Raw genomic sequence first — 12,902 nt, forward strand, 5'->3', positions numbered from 1 at the left:
AATGGGCTACTGAGGGTCATGAGCTCTGGGGTATGAGAGGTGACAAGCAGAGGCTGAGGAGCTCCCTCTTGGCAGTGTGGGCAATGGGAAATTAAGTGGGAATTTTAATTAAGCAGTCTTAGACCTGGGTGGCTCTGGGTCTTGATCTGTTGTCCTGTAATGCCTAGAAATTCATTGTTTTGTTGCTCAGACTGTTGATCGGGACTGTCTTTCACAGCTACAACTGACAGAAAAATCCTTTGAGCCCCACTTTTGGTTCAGGGAAACAGTGTCACTGCCCTGTCTTTCTTTGAAATTCTTTATCTTCAGGAGGAAAAAGGATCTGGGAGCTTTTATCCCTCAGTGTTGACATCTGTGTTGATGTTTGTCAGCCCTTAAGAAGTTGCTGATGTCGAGAGAGCCCCTTGAGAGGAGCGATGAGACCTGCCGAGGGGGATCTCTCATAAATCATTAGTTTTCAGTGTCCAGAAGAGAGGGAGAAAAGGCCCTTCCTAACCAAGTGTAGCTATCGATCACTGTGTGGCAAATTACCTAAATGTAGTGGCTGTCAGTAGGGCCACACTGCCCCATCCCGCAAGCTGTCCAGTCCTTGGGGAAGAGAAATCCTCTTCTCAGGACCTCTCTGTCACCCCCATCTCCTCCAGCTGCCCAGTTCACACCTCCCCACCCTGGGCTCCTATCACTACATCCCCAGGGGACTTGGCTGTGAATCCCCCCCTCTATTTCCTTTCCCCAAACAGGCCACCGTACCTCACCCCACATACGGGTGACAGAAATGTTGATTAACAAAATAATGTGGGTTTTTTAAATCCCAGGGCTCTGTGCACTCCTCAAAGCCCTGGGTTCAGAGCTCAGGGAGACAGTTGGATCTGAGAGTTCCAAGGGTCTGGGACCCAACGGTGATGATTCTAGTGAAACCCTCCCACCCTGTCAGGGGACCTGTTCCCTGTCTGAGTTACGACTGAGGAGCCCGAAGGTCTCACTCCTTTGTCAACCCAACCTGCCATTGTCCATGTTACCATTGATGTGTATCAGGCAGAGAATGGAGCTTTTTCTTGTGGTGTATTTTTGTTCCATCCAGGAGAGAACTCTGAGAAAAGGTCAGTGTTTAGGTCCCAGACTTGTTCCTTAAAGGATTCCCAGGAGGAAAGGAACACAGGATGGTGAAGGGCCCTGGGATGGAGTTTGAGGAACTTGGGACAGGAGGAAAAAGGATCTGGGAGCTTTTATCCCTCAGTGTTGATGTCTGTGTTGGTGTTTGTCAGCCCTTGAGAAGCTGCCGATGTGGAGAGAGCCCCTTGAGAGGAGCGATGAGACCTGCCGAGGGGCATTTCTCATTAATCATTAGTTTTCAGTGTCCAGAAAAGAGGGAGGAAAGGCCCTTCCTAACCAAGTGTAGCTATCGATCACTGTGTGACTAATTACCTAAAGGTAGTTGCTTAAAATAGCACCTGTTTATTATGCCACAGTTTGCGTGGTCAGGAGTCTAGGCTTAGCTTAGCGGGGTCATTTATTTAGGGTTTCACAGGCTGCACTCAAGATGTTGTCTGAGCTGCGTCCTTTCTGGAGCTTGGTCCTCTTCCAAGCTCATGTGGCTGTTGGCAGAATCCAGTTCCTGTAGTTGTAGGACTGAGGCCCTCAGTTCCTTGTGACATGGCCCCCTCCATAGGCAGTTTATATCACCACTGTTTACTTTTCAAGGCCAGCATGAGAATCTCTCTCCAGTCTGCTAAGATGTAGTCTTATATGACATAATGTAATCATGGTGGTGATCGCATCATGGGAGGTTCCCATTGCTTTTGCCATATTCTATTGGCTAGAATATGGGTCTAACCAAGTCATGGGTTCCTCCCACACTCTAGGGAAGGGGGTTATGCAGGGTGTGACTCATGGGGGGTCGTCTTATGGTGGGATGACACACCAAGCATTTTACAAATCTTATTATCTCAAAAGAGCTTGAGGAAGAGACTGGCAGAAGCATCAACAGAGTCAAATGAGGACGTGTCAGAGGAGGCAGAGGACCTGGAACCTCTGGAACCAGACGACAGTGGTAAGAAAGTCACCCCCTCCCTGCACTCCGGCCTCATTTCGGCCACTAACTCCTGGAGGGCAAGTCTTGGTCAAGATCTCAGGTTCTCCATCTGTACAGTGGATAGGAAGGTCCCTGCCCAATCATGCCCCAGGCAGAGCTAGAGCTGTGCAGGTATCAGGGAGACCAGATCACAAGGAACAAGCCCTGTAATGGTCATCTCGGCATCACACCTGTGCCACCTTTGTCTCAGGTACCTTCCAACAAGTCACAAACCTCCTCAACATCATGGACAGCGAGTCAACCAAAACGGACGCTGCTGGGGCAGGTCCTGACATGCGGAAGATGCTGGCCTCAGTGATCATCAGGGAGAGGGCCGCCACTGAGCCCTCTGTGGTGATGGGCGCTCTCACCCGCTGCCTGCAGGTACCAGAGGTAGGACCTCCTCTCCCTCAGCCGTTCCCCTGAGCCTGGCCACCTGTTTGTGTGTCCGTCCGCTGCTCAGCACACATTTACTGATTGTTGTGGATGTAGGCTAGGTTCTGGGGTACAGACAATGACCAGACTATGAGGGTCTCAGCCCTTGAGGCCCAAGTGGGGCCTGGGCCACTCACAGGTGTTCAAAGCTCCTCAGTATTCTGACACAGTGGGTTTGGGAGTCACCGTTCTAGAGCAGGTGACCTGAGTTGCAAAGATGTTGAGCAGGGGTGAAGCAGGTAGATGTGGGGGAACAGAGACACACCAGATGCAGGGTGCAGGGGTGCTTGGCCAGTGGGCAGGCTGTTTACTGGGGCAGAGGCTGGGGTAGAGGATGCTGATGGGGGTGATGGAAAATGTAACCGAGATCATGGTGGGCTTTGTATGACAGGGTAGAGTTTGGACCAGAGCATCGGTATCCCCTGAGGACTTGTTAAAACTTCAGATTTCTGGGGCCCATCGTGAGAGTTTCTGATTCAGTAGGTACGGGGTGAAGCCCAAGAATCAGCATGTCTAGCAAGGTCCCAGGTGACACTGTTGCTGGTCTGGGGACCACACTTGGAGAGCTGTTGAATTTTAGACTATTCTTGAGCATTTGAGAGTGGGTAGCAGAGCAGGTCCTTATAGGAATTCTTAATAGCAAGTTTTATTTTATAGAAAGAAGATACGTAGCAGCCTTGAGGGAGGTCGGGGTCCAGGAGCATAGGCAAAGAATTTGCAAAAGTCTTTTTAAACATAGGTTTTATTATTATTCAGGTATAGTGAGACCAACAGCTCAGGAGATGATTGCCCTTGAAAAGATGGTCTGTTACTCACAGATCCCAAGAGGCAGGGGCACGCCATGCCATGCAGGCCCACAAGGAAGAACCAGAGTCAGGCAGGAGGCAGAGGGAGCAAGGGGGAAATGTATGCAGGAGCATTTATTGTGGCTTCTGTAGGGGAAGATCCGGCGAGGCAGGATGAGCAGACGTCGGATTGGCTAGTGTGGATAATTTCAGTGAGGTCTGGGGTGTAGGGGCCGCCCTGAGTCGTCTGGTGCCTGGCCCTGGGGTGATTAGAGCAGGTGTATAGTGGTCCAGAGCGTGAGAGCCTGATAGGAGAGGTGGCCGGTACGTGGAGCCTGGATGGCTTGCTTGTATTTGACAAGCTTGCTCGTGAGTGGGTGAGCTGTTTGCCATCTCTAGCAGTTGACTAACCCTGGGCAGTCTCTCCAGGGCCCACAAGGCCCCAAGAAGTCAAAGCATCAGGAAATATAGAAAATTTTAAAAACCATGGTTAATACCCAGGCCATGATAAATGATCAGTGGCAATAAACAGATGATAAACAAGTAGGCATATTTTGTAACTTGACCTGTGTTCGAGATTTTAGTTATTCTTTAATTAGTGAAGGAACCAGTAAGATGTTAAAATCTGTTAAAATGACAATTTTACTTATAGAGATTTGCATTCTTTACCAGACAAAATTCCTTTGCGTTGTCACGAACAGGAATCATTTTCAGCGTCAGTTTCCTAAAACTTACCTTCTATCTCCGTGGAGACGTAGCATAGCCTAGACTATCACAGGCGATCAAAGGCACACACTCCCACAGGCCGGATGATCCTGCAGGGGCAGCCAGACAGCACCAAGCCCGCCTCTGGGAAGCCACCCTTGCCTGTTTTATGCCACTTTCCAAGTCTTTGACAATTTTTCTCTTGCGCCCGTAAATATTCTCCAAAGATTAATTTCGATCGCAGAAATTAGGCTGGGCGTATTATAATTTGCCTGGCTGTTTACATATCTGCAGCAACAGTGTTAACTACACATCTAGGCTTCCTTGAGTTTGCCTTGAAAATCTAGAGCGTGAATTCTCAACGGGGTGATACTGCTCCAAAGCAGGTAAAATTGGTTCTTGCGGCAGTGGGGGCGGGGGTTGGCGTGTGCGAAGGGTATTTTAGTTTTTGATGTACAAAGCACAGATATGTATACTCAGCTATATTATATCTTTGTGGTATTACATTTTCATGGTGGGGGGCAATTAGGAAAAAACGCTTAAGAAGGCTCCTTAGGGGACAATGAAAAAGAAAAAAAATGAAGAGGTTGAGAAAACAAGGGCCATCGGACTAGGCAGCGAAGGCCACACGGTTCTCTTCGGTCCAGGAGTTTTCATGAGGAATCTCTCACTGGAGTTTACAAGCCCCTATTACTTGCTGTATCGAGACTGGGAAAGAAAGGCCAAGACTCTCTGTACTGGATGTCCTTCATAGAACATATAAATTTCATCGACTTCCTCTTCTCTTGAGGTCCCCCAATTTGCTAAGGTCTTGACTGTTGGTAAGTGACCTCCTTACCAGCCAGGGGAGGGGGCCATCTTCCCAGAGCGTTTTGCGGGTAACAGTCCCCGTGGAGAGGAGCCCGCCCTTGTGACAAGAGCTATCTAAGAAGCAAAATAGATGATGTCCTCTTGGACTTGCAAGAGGGTCAGTGCCAAATCTGTGGAGGACCCTGTGTGCTGACCATTTGACACCTGCCTAGCTGAGTATGCTGGGCTGAAAACAGTGAGGAGAGGACAGATTTGCAGGCCACGCTGACAGGGCCAGTTGCATGAGCCTGATGGGAGGAAGGGAGCGGGTGGCATGAGAGGTGGCGGAATCGGGGTCAGAGTCTTAGGCAGTTTCAGGATGGTGGGGTCATCGACCAGATGAGGCAATGATAATTCTGCATCCAAATTCAATGTGTGGGTGTTCCCCCCGCCACCAAATAATTCTCTGACACCAGCTAGGTGCGCTACAATTTAACTCAATTCTGACACTGTCTACCTGGAGATAGTGTCAGATCCCAGAGGTTAAGGGCTCAGTCCCATAAGACGACCCCACCCCCGCCCCTGCTTCAGATGCCAATTGTAAGTTTGGCCAACTGGCTATGGTTTGGAGGTTCCCATGACCTCCTCCTTGGGTTCAATTAATTTATGAGAGTGGCTCACAGAACTCAGAGAAACATTTTACCTACGAGATACTAGTTTATTTTAACAGGATATAACTCAGGACCAACCAGATGGAAGAGACATAGAGGGTGAGGGTTTGGGAAAGGGCGCGAAGTTTCCAGGGCCTCTCTGGGCACGCCACTCCCGCCAAATCTCTGTTTGTTCACCAGTCTAGAATCTCTCCGAACCTTGCCCTTTTGGGTTTTTATGGAGGCTTCATTATCTAGGCATGGTTGATGAAATCACTGGCCATTGGCGATCGATTCCACTTCCAAAGCCTCTCTCTTCTCCCCGGAGGTCAAGTGGGTGGGAATGAAAGTTCCAATCCTCTAATCAGATGATTGGTTCTCCTGCCAACCAGTCCCCATCCTTAGGTGTGGACCGAAAATCATCTCAATATAACAAAAGACACCTTTGTCACTCTCATCACTTAGGAAATTCCAAAGATTTTAGGGGCCCTGTGCCAGAAACTGGATGAAGACCAAACATAAATTTCTTATTATAAATCATAATCTCGCACTGTTTGGGAGGAGGACCCATAGGAGGGAGGACGTGTGACTTCGTGTGCTCTGGCAGGGCCGGGTCCCTCGCAGCCTCTACTGCCCCGTCCAGGACCTTCCCACCCGCCATACTCGTTCCCCAGATTTCCACTCAGGGCAAAGTCAACATCTACAGCGTCCTGCAGGAGGTTCTCCAGCAGCAGGGGGAGCTGGAGGAGTGCTGCGTCCAGAGGCTGGTCACCATCGCCTCCAAGGAGATGAGGGAGTTGCTGCAGGTAGTAGAGCCCTGCCTCCCATCGACCCAGGGGCTGGGCCTTGGTAGGTGCGGCCTGGGATGCCCGAGGCCCTTGTCCGGTTACCTCTTGGGGCAGGAGTACGCTGAGCAAGCCCAAGGGAGCCCAGCAGGGCTGGAGCAGGTGGTGACGCCACACATCCCTCTCCCGTCCCCTGGAGGTGGAGGGCTACGTGAGGGCAGAGGTGGCCAGCGACACCTTGGTGGCCCTGTCCCGAAACCACTTCAGCTTGGTTGTTTATGAACTACAGCACTGCCTCAGACCCCTCAACCTCGCCGAAGAATTTGTCATCGTCACCCTGGCGAAGCTGGCCAATGGCAATGGTAGGGCCCGTGGGGCCTCAGCCCCAGTATCTGACCCCTTTAAGACCATCCCGTGTTCCTGCCGGGCCTCTGCCCTTGTCTCTGCCCCCACCCCCTTGCATTTCTTATTACCTTTCTCTGGCATTCCTCCTTTTCATCTCTGTGTGTCTCTCGGTCCCTCTCAGCCGCCAAGATTCTCTCTCTGTGTTTCCGCTTCTCATTTCTGTGTCTTTATTCCTGTCATCCCTTCTCTTCGAAATCTCTCTCTCCTCTCTCCCTCTCTGGCCCCGTTCTCTCACTTTCTGCTTCCCTCCCTCCCTTTCCATTGCACGAACATGTGCTGAGTGCTTCTCCATCCAGGCCTTGGGGTGGGTGCTGGGCCACAGGTAAGACACCGTGAACCAGTAAACAAGAAAACAGATAATCATAGTATGAGATGGCAGTTATGAAGAGGACAGCCAGAGGGCTTTTTGAGATCAGGATGAGGGCAAGAGGACCTCATCTTTGTGAGGCCCTCATGAAGGTGGCGATGCTTCAACTGTGACCGGAAGACTCAGATGATGATTATCTGTGTGAAGAAGTAGATGAGGGAGCCATCCTGCACTGAATGTGCAAAGGCCCTGTGGTAGGAGAAAGCTTGGTTTCTCTGAAGAACTGAGAGGTCACTATGCCCGGAGCTAGAGAGAGGGGGGTGACGGGTGCAAAATGAGCTTGGAGAGTTAGGCAGGGCCTAGTGGGCGTGGCGAAGAGTCTGGACTCTATAAAGGCACTAGGAAGCTATTGAGGGATTTTAAGCTGCAGAGTTGCCTGATGAAACTTCCAGGAAGCCCATTCTTTTTTTTTTTCTGGTACACGGGACTGTCATTGCTATGGCCTCTCCCGTTGCGGAGCACAGGCTCCGGACGCGCAGGCTCAGCGGCCATGGCTCACGGGCCCAGCCACTCCGCGGCATGTGGGATCTTCCCGGATCAGGGCATGAACCCGCGTCCCCTGCATCGGCAGGCAGACTCTCAACCACTGCGCCCCCTGAGAAGCCCCCCCGGAAGCCCATTCTTGCTGTGGTGTGGACGCAGAGGGGGTGGGAGGTGTGTAACTGTGAGGTGTCTGTCGCTCAGGCTGGGACTCATTCGGCTAGTGGAGGACAGACGTGAGTAGTAGATGGGGTTCTGGTCAGCGGACTTGCCGATGGAGTGCGTGTGAGAGACAAAGGAACAGGAGGACCCAAGAATGACACTCAGGTTTCAGGTTTGAACAGCTGCATGTATAGTGTGTTCATTTCCTGAGACCGGAAGCACTGGGGGAGAGAGAACTTAGGGCTCAGATGAATTTCTTTTGCGTGGATTGAGTTTGCATCCCTTGAGAGATGTCCAGGTGGAGAGGTCATCAAGGTCATTAAGCGGGAAGCAGAGTGCAGAGGGCAGGGGGCCTCGAGTGTACGTGGTGTCCAGAGTTGTTGTCACCAAGGGGGTGAAAGTACAGGGAGGAGAGAAGAGGGCCAGCATCTAGCCCTGAGGAACCCCGGACCCGAGGAGGCTCAGGGGGGACTGAACCGGAAGATCTAGGAGCAAACTGAGGGCAGTGTGGTGTCGTGGAGCCTGTGAGAAGGAGAAGGACTCAGGAAGGGCCCAGGGGCCAGTCGTGGCCCATCCTCCTGGGGCGCCTGGGAAGATGAGGCTGGAGGCAGTGGCTTCCTGGGGACGGAGGCTGGTTGAGAGGGGGGCAGGCGAGGGATGGGGGCAGAGGCAGGGAAGGCAGGCGGGGAAAGAAATGAGATCGTGGCTGGAGGGGCTCTGGGGGCAGGGCGGGCGGGGCCTGTGTGTGGGCTGATGCCAGAGCCAGGAGAGGGGCAGAAATGGGGTCCAGCAGGCGAGGGATCTGAAAGGGGAGCTAGTGGGAGCGGGGCTGGAGGCGAGTGTGGTCTGTCACCGCTCCTCTTTCTCTCTCCCCCTCCCACTGCAGTTTCCCTTCTTTCTCTGCTTTCTCCTGATGCCTGTTCACTTTCTCACTCACAGCCTCTGGTTCTTCATACCAGAACGTCTGTGGGACACCCAGAGGGGTCAGAGGCTGGAAGAGCCCACACTCTGCCTCCTCTCCCCCTTCCCTGCCTCCCCCTGCTCCTCCTCCCCCTCCCCCTCCTCCCCCTCCCCCTCCTCCTCCCCTCCTCTCCCTCCTCCCCTCCTCCTCCCCTCCCCCCTCCTCCCCCTTCTCCCCCTCCTCCCTCCTCCTCCTCCTCCCCCTTCTCCCCTTCCTCCCCCTCCCCCTCCTCCCCCTTTTCCTCCTCCCCCTCCTCCCCTCCTCCCCTCCTCCTCCTCCTCCTCCTTCCTTTCCTCCTCTCCCTCCTCCACTTCCTCTTTACCTCCTTTCTTCCCTTCTCCCCCTCCTCCTCCCTCTCCTTCCCCCTCCTCCTCCCCCTCCTCCCCCTCCTCCTCCCCCTCCTCCTCCCCCTCCTCCTTCTCCTCCCCCTTTTCCTCCCCCTCCTCTCCCTCCTCCCCCTCCTCTCCCTCCTCCCCCTCCTTCCCCTCTTCCTCTCCCTCCTCCCCCTCCTCCTCCCCCTCCTCTCCCTCCTCCTCCTTCTCCTCTTCCTCTTCCTCCACCTCTCTCCCCTCCTCCTCTCTTTCCCACTTCCTTCCCCCTTCACCGGCTTCCATCTCTTCTTACCTCCCCTGCCTCCCACTCTCCCCTGTGGCCCAGCCTGCACAAAGCGGCCCCCTGGCTCTGCGCCGGGGCTGGAGGTGCAGCTGGCGGGGCTGTCTTCTCTGCTGACTCTCCTGCCCTGACTCCTCGTGACCTCTGCCCGTGCCCCACAGTGTTTGAGTTCATGCCATACTTGGGCATCACCCTGGCTACCATATTCACCATGCTGAGGCTCGCCAAGGAAGTCAAGATGCGCCAGGTGATCTGCAGTGGTACGTATCCCACCTGGGCCCACAGGTCCGGCCCAGTCGGGGTGCTGGGGGCTGGGGAGGTGGAGTAAACAGGTAGAGATGGAAGGGTGATGGGATTCACAGGAGGGGGCGACCGGGGACGTGTTTCCAGGTTCGGCTTGACTTGGGCAGGTCTTTGATGCCATTTGTATCTGATCACATTGCCCCAGGTTTTGATAACTTAATGTTTCTGTGGACCCAAATCCCCAATACCTGAGAAAATTAGGGCAAAATGTGTTTGCCACCCTCTGCAGTGGAATCCCCAGGATGTGAGTAAAAAGAGGTTTATTCCAGGCCCCGGCCTTGACCTCGGCACATGGGCATCAAGGGCCGGTGCCGAGTCACACCTGCGCGCTCTACCCCCTCCGGGGAGTCTTTCACACACAGACATGCAGGGTAAACATTAGGGGGCTCTGAGGGAGTTGGAAGGGCAGAGAGGGAGGGACGCAGAAGAAGATTTTTCTAGCAGCGTCTGGCCATCTCAGTGACCTGCTAGTTATGGAAGTACATGAGGGCTCCCTCCTGAGAAGGTGGCCTGGGGAGACTTTGTCCTTCTTCCTGCCCCTCTGGGCTCGCTGCACATCCCCACGGACAGCCATGGAGACCTTCTGCGAGACCATGCAGTTTCACCTGAGGCACCTAGAGGACAGCGTGTACCCCGTGATGACTGAGGAGCAGTTTGCTGTGTATCGCTATTTTGTGACCGTGTGGCTTAGGGACAACAACCCCGAGGTGAGACTGCCCTGCTCGGGGGTGGGGGGCCCGCATGGTCCCTGGGTCACGGCTCCCCAGCCTGCGGTGCTGGTGGGGCTGAGATACCGCGTGGTCCAGGGAGATGGGGAGCTGATTAATGGTGGAGCCACGTGGGCCTGGAGCCTCAGAAGGCGGCTTGATAAAGGTCCCTGGAGGTGCTGGATGAGGGTCCCTTTCGCATGCCTGCCAGGCGCTCTCTGAGTGGTTTACCTAGGGGAGCGATTTCCATGCCAACTCTGCGCCATGGGATTGTTTTACAGCTGAGGAAAGTGAGGCATAGAGAGGTCAAGTGTCTGCCCAGTTACCTAAGTGACAGAGCCAGGACTTGGGGGAAAGTCTGGGTTCACTGCCCACCTCTGGGGCCCGGGGGAGGCCTGGACTCTACTTCCAAGTTCCCCTCTATCTTGTGGATGGGGCTGACATCTCTGGGCCTTGCTGAGTCCTGGGCCCAGGGGTCTGGAGACGCCGCTTCTGTGGTAGGTGAAGCTGGGGCTCACCAAGTCCCTGAAGCCTATGCTGAAGCTCATCCTGCCCAGCGACAACGTGCGTGAGCAGGTGTACGACTACATCGCCCTGTTGCTGGCAGAGTACCAGGCCCACCTGGAGGCACTCTTCGTCACACAGGTGAGGGGCCGAGTGGGCAGCGGCCTAGGCTGGAGGCTTGAGTGTCCCGGGTGTCCCAAGAGTACCGGGTGGGGAGTGTCATCTGGGTGGGAGATAGAGCCATGGGGCCTGGCACCTGTAGGATTTCCAAGAAATGAACGCTGCCATTCCAGGTGGAAAGGATGAGATCCCAAAGGGTTTTGGAGGCCACAGTAAGGTCATGGCCTTTGTGTCAGTTTCTTAGGGCTGCTGTAACAAAGAACCGTGAGGTGGGTGGATTAAAACAACAGAAATTGATTCTCTCATTGTTCTGGAGGCCAGAAGTCTGAAATCAAGGTGTTGGCAGGCTGTGCTCCTTCTGAAGGCTCTAGGGGAGAATCTTGCACCTTCCAGCTTCTGGTGGCCCCAGGCACTGCATCACGGCAACCTCCTCCTCCATCTTCACATGGCCATCTTCTCTGTGTCTCTCTGTGTCCTCTCCACTCCTCGTAAGGACACCAGTCATTGGATTTAAGGCCCACCCGAAATTCAGGATGATCTCATCTCGAGATCCTTAACTAATTACAAGTACCCTATTTCCAAGGGAGGCCACATTCTGAGGTTCTGGGTGGACACAAATTCTGGCGGGAACACCATTCGACCCCTGCCAGTCTTGAACTCCTGTGAGATGGAGGCTTTGCAAGGTTCTGAGTGGAGGCGCGACCTGGGCTGATGTGGATTGTGCAAGGTGTCACTGAGCTACAGACGAGGCGAGGCTCTGGGCTGTGAGAGCTGGAGCGGAAATGAATGGCATGGGTTTGGGGAGCCATGTGTAGATCATTCGGTCTAGAGATGGGCTTCACCTCCCAGTGACTAGGAGAGAAAGGGGAAGAAGGCCTTGAATGTCACGCCTGGTGGCCCTAGTGCGGCCCTGCCCAAGCTTTACCGTGCACGGGAATCACCGGGGGCTGGTTGAAACAGAGTTGGATTCAGAGGTCTGGGCAGGGCCTGAGACGTGGCATTTCTAACTAGCTCCCAGAGGAAGCTGATACCTCCGGTTGACGGAAAACACAGAGTAGCAAAGGTCTGGAGTTTGACCCTGAGTCGGTAGAAGGTCACGTGCCACCCCTTCCCACCTTTTGCAGGTCTTGAGGCAGATCCTGGAAATGTCAGTGACCACTAACACCCCTGTCCCCCAAATGCAGCTGCACACCATCTTCACGGAACTGCATGTCCAGGTGAGGCTGGCAGGCTGTGCTGGGCGTGGCCTTCTCAGGGTGGGCCCATGGGAAGGGTGCCGCGGCAGGTGGCGTGGCCCACCAGGGCGAAGGGTGAGATGGTGGTGGGGCCCCCGTCCCGCTCACGTGTCTCCTACATCCCTCTGGGGGCGAGGCCGTGGTGCTCCTGCAGCTGCGTCCCTTGTCCGGCTGAGATCTCACCCACGGTCCTTGTGTGACCCCGCCCTAGGTGTGCTCCAAGGCCCCCGCCCAGCGGCAGTACAGCAGCCAGAGCCTGACGGAGGAGGCTCCCCCAGCTCCGCCGTGAGCCCACGGGAGTCCCGGCCCCTCTGAGCACTGGGCCTGGGGCTGCCTCGTCCCGCTGCTCTGGCTCAGGGGGCACGACTAAAGCGGTCCTTCCCCCTGCAGCCCGCTCCTACCCCAAGGAGCTGATGAAGTTCTTCCTCAGCCAGATGGAGGTGAGCGAGGAGACCATCTGCGTGGGGACCCTGACCCTGATTAGGGCAGCGGTGAGCGCACATGGTGAGCGAGGGCAGGAAGTGGGACAGGGGTTAGGGGCGATGGGTCTCAGCCACATCTGCACCTCCTTCATTTCCTCTTTTATAGACACTACTGGGTGGGCCAAGAAATCACAGCTCCGGGTTGCTTCACGTTTTCTATACTTGAACATAGCCCACCCTCCACACCCTCACCCCTTTCCTTAAATCCCGAATCCCAGCTTCCACCTGAGTCTGAATTTCAGGCTGTTTACCTGAATCCCCCAAAGCTAAGTCAAAGGCTGAATATAAAGCCTAGTTACACCATATAGACGTAGCCCTAAAGCTCTGTTGACCCAGTGCCAAAC

The 12,902-nt window shown here is 54.4% G+C and overlaps 1 protein-coding gene across 1 annotated transcript in view; it reads left to right on the forward strand.

Moving 5' to 3' along the window:
• Window positions 1-1,160: 1,160 nt before the first annotated feature.
• MROH2A (maestro heat like repeat family member 2A) overlaps window positions 1,161-12,902 on the forward strand; it is a gene marked incomplete at both ends in the record, with an annotated part of 31,825 nt that continues 20,083 nt past the window's right edge. Inside the window, 11 exon segments of the mRNA XM_079924377.1 lie at window positions 1,161-1,250; window positions 1,954-2,050; window positions 2,283-2,464; window positions 6,110-6,241; window positions 6,420-6,582; window positions 9,369-9,467; window positions 10,081-10,217; window positions 10,719-10,862; window positions 11,966-12,058; window positions 12,288-12,361; window positions 12,462-12,729. Coding sequence (XP_079780503.1) covers window positions 1,161-1,250; window positions 1,954-2,050; window positions 2,283-2,464; window positions 6,110-6,241; window positions 6,420-6,582; window positions 9,369-9,467; window positions 10,081-10,217; window positions 10,719-10,862; window positions 11,966-12,058; window positions 12,288-12,361; window positions 12,462-12,729 — 1,479 coding nt within the window.

The sequence above is a fragment of the Stenella coeruleoalba genome (assembly GCF_951394435.1).
Source record: "Stenella coeruleoalba genome assembly, chromosome: 6".
Lineage (NCBI taxonomy): Eukaryota > Metazoa > Chordata > Mammalia > Artiodactyla > Delphinidae > Stenella > Stenella coeruleoalba.